Raw genomic sequence first — 12,386 nt, 5'->3', positions numbered from 1 at the left:
ATGCCATTCTCTCCTGATAGGGTTCTCCTGATCCATAAAGCCCTTAGCAGACTTGTAAAACACAGTCCACTGGTTTTTAAATCAAACCCAGCAACCTGAATAGTCTCTAAATTTCCTTAAAGTAAGTTTTAAGTGTCTTTTATGTTGGATTTGCTTATTGTGTTGGGGGAACTTTCGCATGTGAGAAGTGGACGCAGAGGGAGAAAGGAGGTCTCCTGATTAGCCTTCTTAATAACAGAATCCATGAGCTATTGTATGCAAGACACACGGTGTCTGACAACTAATAAGGCTTCAACGCAAGGTAAGCTTCCCTCTCCCAGAAGAGATGCTCAGAAAACCCTAGTGCTTTCCATCTGAGTGGCAAACGAAGTATTTCTTACTGTAGAGAGATGGAAAATCAAAGGAAAAAAGAGGCTACCACTTGAGTTGGTATGCCAAAGGGGAATCTGAAAGGTGAATTAGTGGTTGTGTTTACCTGTTTGAAGCAAGCTTCTACCAGGTTTGGAGGGAACATGTTCCTGCAAAGAAAGTAACAATCACTTGAAAAATTTCCCAAATAATAAGTCTTCTTCCTGAATACTATTTCATTGTACCTAAGGTCAAGAATGCATTGAACCAGGAAGCAAATGGGTGAAGACAAAGGTTTTGGTTTTATGACTTGAACATACCCCTAAGGGTAGGCCAGGTAGGTACTATTTTTTAAGGAACTAAGAAACGCAACTCATATTGTCTCATATCGGCTGATGGGATTCTTCATTCAACTGTAATATCATCAAAACCCTGTTCAAAGGATCAGAGTGAGAATAGAAATGTCACTTATCGTATTCTGACTGAGCTGTTCTTCAACAGTGGCTGTTTTTGGATACTGTACTGCATATTCTAAATTAAAATCATGGTGAGAACGTGGGTATTCTAAAATACAAATCTTCCTCCAAAGTTCTTCTAGGTGATGGGATAGTGGCACTGAATTGCTAGAGCTTCTGAGGCTCTTTGGTGGCTAATGGAGACATGGACCACAAAATTCAAACCTGAGGCTATGTGGCAGGGTTTGTCACTTCCTCAGAAACTGTGTCAACCCAGCATTTGAGTTGCTGGGGTTAGGGTAGTGAGAGTTACCAACCAGCTGTGTAATACTTTTTGAGTCATGCTACCCAATTATGTCTCACCTGATTTCATCTATAAAAGAGGAGACTGAATTAAACAATCGTTTGGGTTCCAGGAAGTAAGACTGTGGGAGAAGGAGACATGATGTGGACAGTTATCTTGAGCTGGCGACTCCTGCCGTTGTAGGTTATCATTTGTATCTTAAGATTATGAGCTTTCGTTCCTTTCTTCCTACTACCTAGACCATTCTGTTTCCTGTTCCATCTGTGCTTTATAAATGTGTTTCTCTAAACCTTGATGGAAATGTTAGATCAGGAGTTTCCAGGATATATGCTCAAGCCATGTGACTGGGTGGGGACAAGATATCCACACATTTGCCAATGGGACAAGGGAGGGCAGAAACTCATGCAGTGCTCCAAGGAGTCAACCAGACTCGGGATGACAAGATCCCGGTTCTTCAAACAGTAGAAATTATAGAGAAAGAAAATATAAAATACTCCTCGATCCAAACTACCTGAGGACAAAGTTCATGAAAAAATGCTGAAAAGCTTTCACTATTTGAGCTTACAGAAAACGTACTTATCAGATGCCAGCTTGGTAGGCAATATTGTTGTAGAGTGGCTTGTTACCCTCAGGTCATTGCAATTAACTTAAGAGGCCCCATGGGGTTGGCTGGTGGTTACACACAGACACTGCAGTCACCCCTGGGGAGAAGTACTGCTAAAGGAGACCTCTGTTCCCCAAATCTCTCCTGGATCTTCCTGCCACAGGATTCCTTGAGACGGCATGTGAACTCGGTCCCTTGGAGGAGCATCTTTCAGATGGTCACTGGGGAAGCTGTTAGGGTCAGAGTCTGTGACTGACAACCCGATCCCTTTGCAGGTAAGTTGTAAAGATGGGAGTGAAGGAACGAGGCTTTGGGAGGACAGGCTGGGTGGGGCTGCATGGGGGCATCTACAGGCCGGTCCTGGGCTGTTTTTCGCTTGCCCTTCTAGACTCATCCTTCATTCTCCATGCCCTGGGAAGCTGACCCCTGTGGACTGTAGCATGTGGGTTCTCTCGCCTTCTGCTTCTCATTGAGTGTGTCTTAGTGGCATACACCAACAGATCACAGGGTGGACTCAAGTCCCTGTTATATTCTTTCGACTCTGATGTGTTTGGCAGCAGCTCCCTTCCCTCAAATAAAGATGTAGCTCCTACTCTGAGGCCCGTCTTCATAGCTCCCCGAGCTCCAGGAACAGCACCCTTCCTTTGCCCCTTCACAGCCAGGAGGAACAACAAAATAGCTTCCCACTGTTGTTAGTCCTCTGGTGCCTCCCCATCCATTCTAACTTCCCTTAGCCCCACCTACACCTTCACAAACCTTCAGTGTTCCATTGGACAATACACTATGCTTCCTACCGGGACCTGAGTGATACAAGAGCAGGCGTGTAGAGACAGAGAAAGCAGGGAGGTTCTAAAACTTCGGCTCACTTCACAGTTCTCTGTAAGGCTTACTGTACTACCAGGGCTACTTCAAGTAGAGAAGACTCTTGTAATAGGTGTTTATTTTCTTTCATTATTGATCCACCAACACCTTTCTTCATAAATAGTAACAGGGGAAAATCTTTGGACAAGTGTGACCAAATCATCTCTAAGTTCCTTCTGGAAATTCTTGGATGTGTATAATGGGTGATGATTTAGATCACAAATTTTAATTAGGAGAATCCAATGAATAGACCATATTTGAATAAAAACTGAAAGATGAGGACTTAAGAAAAATGGGTTAAGAATTATTAATTTTCCAAGGTGGAGTTTGTAACAGAGAATTGAGTAACTACTAAAAGCAGTGCTTTCAAAAGTCTGTCTCTTCTCTTCATCCTTCCCACCTATTTTACATGAGACCAGAAAACAGGTCCTTACTTCAATTTCTGCTAGAAAGCAGCAAAAAAATGTGAGCTTCCTGTAAGCCTGGCAAGTATCCTCGAGTCAGACAACTCTTCCAAGGGTCTGCTTAGCTGCCCAAAGTCAGAGGAGCGGGGTGGTCAAAATACCCAAAGGGACGGGCTTGCAAGGACGTACCTGATCAAGTCCAGGAAGGCATCCGCAGCTGTCACTTGTACAATTTTGCCTTCTCTGTGCATGTTTTCCTTTGTGCCCTTCCCAGGATGGATGATGATGACAATGATTATGCCAATCACCACGGCAACGATGGTGGTAGTCATGTAATAGACTACAGCTCGCATTCCCATCTTCCCTGACGCCTTACTATCTAGGGCCGCCATTCCTGGTGAAGGCAAACAGAAGGAGATTTTCAGCAGGCAGTCCAGGGAATTCTCCGGTGGAGGACAGTGGGAGCGGCGTTTCCGTCTACACTCCCCTACCCTCATCCCGCCCGGCAATGGGATTTTGTACATCTTGGAACCTGGCCCCAGACTTCCAGGGCTGCACCAAATGGTGAAAAGGAAAGCTATAGGATGGCTAGAAATCAGCTGTGTCAGTGAACACACAATCAACTGTTTTTTGTCCCAAGAGTTGATTTCACAAAAATAATCTGTTCTCCGGTAGTTTCAAAGTACAAATTCTTTCTCAGCTATCTATTAGCTGGGGAAACTATGAGTGTGAGTAGTGAGTATGTGTTGTGAATATATGAAGAAATACTTAAAAAAATTTCTGGCCAGATAATCTAAGTTCAAGGCACCAGTGATTCACACAGATCAGCTGGCATTAAATTCTTTCAAAATAATTATTTTATATATGTATGTGGGAGTCTTATTTTTAAATGCATAATTTAAGCTACTATTCTGACTACCTGTTAATTTATTTTCAATCAGCATTAAAGTGGACATTGAATTAAAAGGCCAAAGTTCAGAAATATTTCCTCTGCTGTTTCATATCTCATGTAATAAAAATTTTAAAAATATATACATTTTGGTGGGGTTCTTCCAATTCTTCCATCCTGTCTTCCTCTGCTGTTCACACAGGTCTAGAATACCTGATCTCATGTCAGAAATCCCTCTTCCCCTCATTTTCAGGCCATCTTCAAAGTCCACCTCTGGGAAGGTGTTAACCTAGGTTAAAAACGGTAGCGTGACTTGAAGGTTTCCCTAGTGGCTCTTGCTGATGGAACATACCTCAGTGCTTCTTGGGCTGGAAAATAGTTAAGAAATGACATGAAGGGGCCAGCACTGTAGTGTAGTGATTAAACTGCCACCTGTGATGCCATCATCCCACGCAGGCACCAGTTTGAGTCCCAGCTGCTCCACTTCCAATCCAGCTCCTTGCTAATGTGCCTGGGCAAGCAGCGGAAGATGGACCCTGCACTCATGTGGGAGATCTGGGGGAAGCTGACTTTAGCCTGGCCTAGCCTTGGCTGTCACAGCCATTTGGAAAGTGAACCAGTGGATAGAAGATCTCTGTCTCTCCCTCTCTGTAAACTCTTTCAAATAAATAAGTAGATAAATATTTAAAAAATATTCAATTATCTATAATATTGGGAACTCTTCTCTCTCATTAGCCATTTCCTCAGTTTTCTTCTTTATCCTCCCCAATTGACTAAGCCACTAAAAATGGATTACAATATAATCCAATTGTACTTTATTGGGCTATTTTCTGTACTATTTATTATGCGTCTTCATAAGTATATTAAAAGGCTATATTATATATCTAGAGTATCAGATCCTAATGATGGTTTAATATTTAGGTTATGACTCTTAATATAAGTATATTAGGATAGTTAAAAACAGGATACAAAACAAGGAAAGAAAATAATGTGTATGACTGCCACATGGATGGGTTTTCTCAAAAATCTTAATACAAAGGTAATTAGGTTAGGTGTGACTTGAAGCCATGATCAATTCACAATTTTGCTTGTATTTGAGTCATATCATTTCTCATTTTCATAAGTGTGTACTTATTTTTAATTACAATCTATAAGGCAAATTAAAAAAACAAGGTCTTAGTTAACACCAAGTAGAGTAGAGAGAAAACTCAAACCTAGATTATATGTAATTAAGTTCAAGCAAGTTTTTGCCCCTAAGAAAACCAACTACAGCTCCTACAAATGAAGTTCACTTTGGTTTTTTGGCTTTCGTGTGTGAACTTCCTGCCCATTTTCTTGAAACCCAAGGCAAGCATCCATTTATTAAGATGGCGCCACTTTAACACTTCCACTATATCACAAATGGGCTAATCTGTTCTCCCAGTATCCCACCCCTCATTTCACTCTCAGGTTTGAATCACATCTCAAAATATCTTGGCTTTCCTACGCTCAAAATGATTTATCTCTGAAGAGGCTCCCTCTCCCGATTGCCTGAACTTATCACGAAAGCCTGCGATTCTTCCACTCTTTCCCTGCCGACCAGGGGAGCAGAGTGAGCACAGTAGGCTGGGAGATGCCTGCAGGGGGGGCCGGGCAGTGGGATTTTCTACTCCAAGGTGCTTTCTTTCCCTCTTGCTGTCTGTTCTGCGGTACTGTTCTGTTCTCATGCCAGCTCTTTTCTGATGCTCCTGCCCCTACCATTCCCAACAGCAGCTATTCAAAGAGAGCACCGAGTGGTCAAGATAGAGCACACAAACCAAAATGGAAAGCATTTACATCTACCCCTCCCTCAAGGCACGAGGAACGACAGTTAGCCCAGTGCTCGTGATAGGGCCATCAACTCCAGGAATGAAGCTGGTAGATTTCTCAATTATGAAAATCAATATGAAAGTCTTTCCCCATACTTTCTGAGTCTGACATAGCTGAAGATAACATCGAGATTTTTTTTTTTTTTTTTTTTTTTTAGCCATGAGCACAGACAGAAAACCAACAGTCAGTGAGAGACCCTTTTCCTATGAAAGAGAATAGTCAGCGACTATCCCCAAGGAAGAGGTTGGAGGGTATCTTCATTAACCAGTTGTTCGCGGAGGTCTGAAGCCCGCCTTGCCCACCTCTGCTCCTGGTGCTCCAGCTTGTAAAACTGAAGAGACCACCAGAAGCAAGGCCACACACTGTCGTCAGGGCAACAGCAGCACAGATGTGCACACGCTGCTACACCCGCAGTGGCCTCGATGCTGGGGGAACCAGGTGCATGGAGGAAGAACTCTGGAAGACAAAACCCCAGATGAGCAGGGTCTCATTCGTCCTCTCCCTCACCTGAGCTCTGTGGCCATCTCCTTTCCCAGCCTCCTGAAATATGAGACCGGCTTTACCCCAGGAAGTAAAACACAAGTGTCAGCATGTTACGGGGCAGGGTTAATGTACTAAATCACTGTGCAGAAATGGGAACTCTGGCAGGAAGGCCCTAAATGTTTGCGAAGGGCAACGTTTGCATTGAGCCCTGTCGCTTCAAAAGCATTCGGGAGAAAAGGGCACTGGAAATCATTTGGGTATACGGACACTGGTGGGAATGTGTTCCAACGGCCACGCATTCATCTAAACACATGGTGGAGAAACACATTCCAGAGCGAGTAGTAAAGATAAGGATCTTAACTGGTTCTCTTTTCTTCTTCTTCTCATCTGGACTTAGTGAAGCCAGCCCCATTTGAGACATCTTGACATCTTTATTATGAACATAATCTGCCATCAGAATCCGGTCCCTCTTGAAACCCAAAGGAATCCTCCTATTGTAACATTGCTACAAGTGCCGTACTGGCTCTTCCAGTTAGGGAGACATTTGTATGTTCTGAGCTAACTTTTATGCTGGTCCACCGACTCACCAAGTCCTGCCTCTGACCGATGGTAAGCATTCATTTAATTCCAGGACAGCTGTATAATGCAAATAATGTTGATGCTGTTTTATAGGTGAAGAAAGAAGAGGTCAGAGAAGTTAAGCAACTTGCCCAGTAATGCACAGCAAGTTCAAATGAATGGAGTGGGGAGGGCCATGGAGACTTCCTGGCTGTGAGCATTCAGATTTTATTTTAAGCAGCAGTCACTTCAGAAAAAAAGTGAAGAGGAGGGAATTTCTTGACGCACATCGATAATTACCTCTGTATTTATGAAGACAGCCTTTTGCTAAACAGTTTAACACAACAAATATGCATCAAATTCATGAGATTTTTGGAGGGGAGAGAGAGAATGTTTCGTAAATAAGTATGTGGAACTCTTAAGTCTGTATTGTAAATTACATTTCTTTGGGTATAATACTTGGGATGACTTCTTGGAAAAATGAAATATGTATTCAGCCAAGTATTGAAGGATAACATAAATAACGCCAAGTTCCCCAAGTTCTATCATTTGCATGGATTTTAGTCTCCCATCTGCTGAAAACTTATGTCTTACATTAATGTAGCACAGTGCACCTCCCCCCAACAACGCCTCTTCCTGGTTTTGAAACGTGGAATCTGAAGCAGCCTTCTGTTTCATACTGTCATTCCACTTATCCCGGGGATGTTTCATTGTTCTTCCAGGGCCCTGGACCAGGCCCAGGAAGAGCAGAGAGAGCGATGGCAAGGGCTGATTCCAGGGGATTGCTCTGCTTTGGTTTTTGTTTTATTGTAGATGTGCTCCTTCTCCACAAAGCACTCTCAAATGCTCGTCTAATCAAAGCCGCCTGTTCTCCGTGCTCCTAGAATTTCAAGATGGGCACATTTACAACAAGGAAATCAAGGATGAGCTCTAATAGGTACCGTATTCATGGGAGTACAAGGTCCTGGGTTTTAAAACATTAAACACTACCGATAGAATATATTTCTTACCACAGGTTGAAAAATAAGCTTCTACGTACCAAACAGCTGCTCATTGCTGCCAGTACTTAGGGCTCACTGCAGACAAAAAGGAGTGAGAGACTAAAAGCTCATAGAGAAAAGGCAGTGAGGGGGTGAGGTATGGACATCAAGTGAATCACTTTAAATCTATTTCTAAAGCCATATGAAGTCTTTCTGCACAAAGTATTTTCTCTTTGGCCCCTTATAGATTAGATTTTTATTTTATTTATTTGAAAGATAGAGTTACAGAGAGAGGTAGAGACAGAAAGAGAGGTCTTCCATCCGCTGGTTCACTCCCCAGATGGCCACAACGACCGGAGCTGTGCCTATCCGAAGCCAGGAGCCAGGAGCTTCCTCTGGGTCTCCTACATGGGTGCAGGGGCCCAAGGACTTGGGCCATCTTCTACTGCTATCCCAGGCCATAGCAGAGAGCTGGATTGGAAGAGGAGCAGCTGGGACTAGAACTGGCACCCATATGGGATGCCGGCGCTTCAGGCCAGGGCTTTAACCTGCTGTGCCACAGCGTTTTCTTTAAAAAAACAAAAACAAAAAAAAAAACAAAAAAAAACCACCTGTGGAGTTATTTGATTCTATGGCTTTTGGAACTGAAGGCAAATCTTTAAATATTAGGTTCCAAATTGTTAAAGGATGATTGCATCACAGTTTTGAATTACAGGGTGTAAGCAGATGATAGAATCTGAACTTAAAAGGAAGACTACCCAAGCAAGGCCAATGGATGACAATCTTAGGGCACAGGGCTTAAGGGCTCAGGCTTTAAAGTTAGACTGCTTGGATTTCATTTCTGGCATGGGTACTACGTGGCCCTTCTAAGCCTCGGTTTCCTCATCTATGATATGTGAATAATAATATTTACATTGCTAGAGTCTACCCAGCAGGCCCTTGAAAATGGCAATGACAATCACTCTGCCTCCCTCTACTAGACTGTCCATTTCATTCATTGTGTGGCCTCAGTGTCTAGAACACATAAGGTACCCACTAAGTATTTGTTGAATAATCCATCCTTATTACTGTTACTGTTGTTCAGCTGGGTTAGAAGCCACAGGCATTAACACTTAGGTAGAGTTACTATATGACTTTCAGGCACTAAAGTTTCTTTTGTTTTACTTATTCTGAAATTCTGACTCACCAATTTTGTGCATTCTTCCTCTAATTAATCCAAAATAGTGAAGTTCATTTTGTCTGGAACAATGAGAGGCAGACCTGGTGGGGAAGCAGTGCCGGCACCTCCAGCATCACTCTGAACTTCATTCCCAGAGCTGGGGACGGGGGGGGGGGGGGGGGGGGGTGAGGGGGGGGTGGGCCAGGGGGTCGGTCATTCCCAGCAAGGTGTTCCCCCACAGGCTGGGAGGCTGGCACACATCCACCACCTACCTTGGTCCTGGTCCCTGTCCTTTGCCCGCCTCCCCCGATGCCTACATCGTATTCCCTCTTTCACTAGCTTATTTCACTCTTGCCCATGAGCCCCTAGAAGTCAGTGTTATATTCTGTGTATTCATGTATTAGAAGAATGAGTGAGTCCATTGAAAACAATAAACAATGCAGAGAAGAGGGTGGAAGAGAAGGGTTGGGTCTGAATGAGTGCTGACTGTGCAGATCATGGAATCAATTGAGGGGGTCATGTCATGAGCTTTTTTTTTTAATCAGTTAACAAAAGAGGATAGGATAGAAAATACCAGTGTGCATCACATGTGGCAAAGGTAAATTGCTGTTTTGTGAAAATTCCTTTCAAGTCTCTGTGTGCACACATGTGTGTGCCAGGTCCCAGTGCAAAGTACAGTTATTATTGTGGGTGCTGACAAAAATAAGTTTGCAAGCATAAGCAACTTACTTTTCTCCGTGATTCCTGGTGAAGAGAGTTAAACCATCTCCACCAAGGGCTGAGAGCAATTTTGTGGAATTCACAGTCAATTAAATCACAAGTATTTTCACATGGGTTTTCACCCCCGCCAAAGTTTCCTTCCTATTGTGGACTATTCATAAGATCACACAACTTGACATTTCATTAGCGCAAAACACTACTGAGCGTTCTCAAGTTATATTGCCCAAGAACGGCAAGTGAGGCTTCCTTAACAAACTTGTCGTCGCTTGGGACGGCAAATAGTTTGTCAGGCAAACTGATTTTTTTAATTTGACTCTTAAAACTTGTCAACAAGTTTTTTTTTTTCTTCTAACTCGAGCGTTCCCTAAGAAAATGAGGTGCGGAAAAGCAAAAAAGAGACGTTCTCTTTTGAAAAATTGTTAAATGGAAAAAATCAGTGAAGGAGACAATATTATTAGTGGCAGAAAAAGTCAAATAAATCACTTTCGCCCTCAGCCCAGTAGGGCTAGGCAGACAATTCCATTTCTCTGGCTACAGTTTGTCCTTTGGGAATAAACTTTCATAGGAGGAAACGTCTAGGGGAAACTGAGGCCCCACACCCACCACCACCACCACCTCGATTATCAGAGCTCCTGGCACCGTCTGACTTAACCTTTGGGGTCCCCACTGCCTCTGCAGGAGAGCCAGCTGGTGGGGTGCTTGGTCAAGGTTTGCCTGTCTCTACAGCGGTCTTGACCGTCTGACGCTCATTACAGCCTAACAGCCCCGCCATGCATCCCGCTGTGCGGTTTCCCAGACTGCCCATCCCAGGGACTTCGGGGTGCTTGGTCAAGGTTTGCCTGTCTGTCTCTACAGCGGTCTTGACCGTCTGACGCTCATTACAGGCTAACACAGCCCCGCCATGCGGTTTCCCAGACTGCCCATCCCAGGGACTTCCTCTCACTCTCAGCAAGGTCACGGGAAACGCTCCGAAATTCGAAATTCGCTTCTCAAGGCCCACGGCTGCCGGCGCGAGAGCCGCAGTGCGGTGATTCAGATACCCGTTCCGCCTTCACATGAGACCATCCTGCGCTCACGGTATTGGAATGTGCCGCACAATATGCTGGGCTGAAGAGGAACCAGAGAGTAATTCATCTTCTTTATGTGTGCTAAGCAGAGCAAGAGGGAGAGACGCGCGGGACCCACGGCGGGCTGGGGAGGAGTGATTAGTAACAGCTGACAGCCTCAGACCAAGACCCTTTCTTTGGTTACCTCATTGTAACAGCAGAGCACAAAGGAATGACTGTCCTCTTGCCAAGATTTAGAAACCGAGGGCCAGAGAAAATAGCAACGAAAAGGAAAGTGTTGGGCAGAGCAGGCAGTGGGTTGACCAAAGCAACTCTTGGTTGTACCTGTTGGGCCTGGCCTTGGAAAGAAATCCCCGCCAGCCACGGGGAGTGGGGTGGGCCATCCGGCGCATCAGCATTCGTGAGCAAAGGAGGTGAATTCAGCAGAAGGCCTATGGTGGAGCCACACTTTGCTCTGGTTTAATGAGAGGGAGTTCTTTGAGGGTCAGAACCCCAACTCCTTCTGCCTTTTTTTCCTGAAAAGAATCATGACTTACAAACAACCCCTGCAAGAGTAGTTTGTGCTTTCCCAAAATGCTCTTGTTCCTTTGGATTGCATTTCTTGCCGTGGAAAAGAGTTTCTCGCCATGACTTTCTTAGGAAGATGATCAAGGAGCCCATTTCCTAGCTGGCAGAATGCTGAATGGCTGTGAACTGAATTCCACAATGGGGCTCAACTTGTCCAAAGTTAACCAAAGCGTGTCTCAAGTTGACAACAGAACGTGCCCAACTCACAGGGTGCCCTTTCTTCCCACGGAAGGCCTGGCCCTCACAGAAGTAAAAGAATTGAAAATGAAAGCAATCTATGGATGCTAAAAACCAATTCAACCTGGCCCTGCTTCCAAAAAGAACAGCTAGAGCAAGAGTGTGACTCCAGACCTTCCAGCAGGTTCCCAAGGTCAAGGGATCCCCACACGTGAACCCTGTCTGCCCCCTGCCACTTTCCCCATTCTTTGGCATCAAAAGATTCTGGAATCAGAACCCAACATGAGCACTCTGAATTAAGTTTGTTCTAGAAACTAAAATTAAGATTTTCCAAAATGATACATTTCTTACTAAAAAAATAACCAGAGGATAAAATGTATTCACCTTGTCTATTTTCTACCTGAAGTCTATGTGTGAATTATACTATCTAAAAGGATAATTATACTTAATGTATGCATAAAAATATTTGTTAAAATTCAGATTCACATTTTGGCCAGTTAAAAGAATGTACAAAATTAAGTCTTTGGTGATAGGGGTGGAGGTAGAGGAGAGGAGAATGAGAAGAGAGTTGAAAGAACACTAGGAGGAGAGAGAAGAGAGAAAAAGTAGAAAAATAAAGGGAGACCAAAGAGTAGAGGAACATTTAACAGAGAGATTTCAGTAGGTGCTTTTTACACAGTGCATTTCTTGGGCTGTGGCCAACACCACCCCATTTTAATTTTGGTTGATTTTCTCAGCATTTAAAAGCTCATCGATTGTTCTTATCTAATCTATAAAGGAATGGTCACACCCAGGGAGTGGGAGATTATTCTTGCAGCTACCTGAGCCAAACAATAAAGCAATATCACTTTGTAAAATAAGAAAAAAAAAAAGGCCCTCTTGTAAGCTCTGGAACTGGTCAGCTTCCCCCATCTCTGCCTTACTCATAGTAAGACCATTCTCCCCTTAGAACAGGAAAAGCT

The 12,386-nt window shown here is 43.9% G+C and overlaps 1 protein-coding gene across 1 annotated transcript in view; it reads right to left on the bottom strand.

Moving 5' to 3' along the window:
* The window catches only part of SLC1A3 (solute carrier family 1 member 3), an 83,956-nt gene that overhangs the window by 12,990 nt on the left and 58,580 nt on the right, over positions 1 to 12,386 (bottom strand). The window contains exons 4-5 of the mRNA XM_002713973.5: positions 3,166 to 3,370; positions 476 to 518 (exon numbers count right to left, since the gene is read on the bottom strand). Of these exons, the coding sequence (XP_002714019.2) occupies positions 476 to 518; positions 3,166 to 3,370 (248 nt within the window). The remainder of the gene's footprint in view (positions 1 to 475; positions 519 to 3,165; positions 3,371 to 12,386) is intronic.

This window comes from Oryctolagus cuniculus, chromosome 14 (genome assembly GCF_964237555.1).
Source record: "Oryctolagus cuniculus chromosome 14, mOryCun1.1, whole genome shotgun sequence".
Lineage (NCBI taxonomy): Eukaryota > Metazoa > Chordata > Mammalia > Lagomorpha > Leporidae > Oryctolagus > Oryctolagus cuniculus.
The sequence above is the reverse complement of the archived record's forward strand: the minus strand, read 5'-3'. Positions and strand labels throughout refer to the sequence as shown.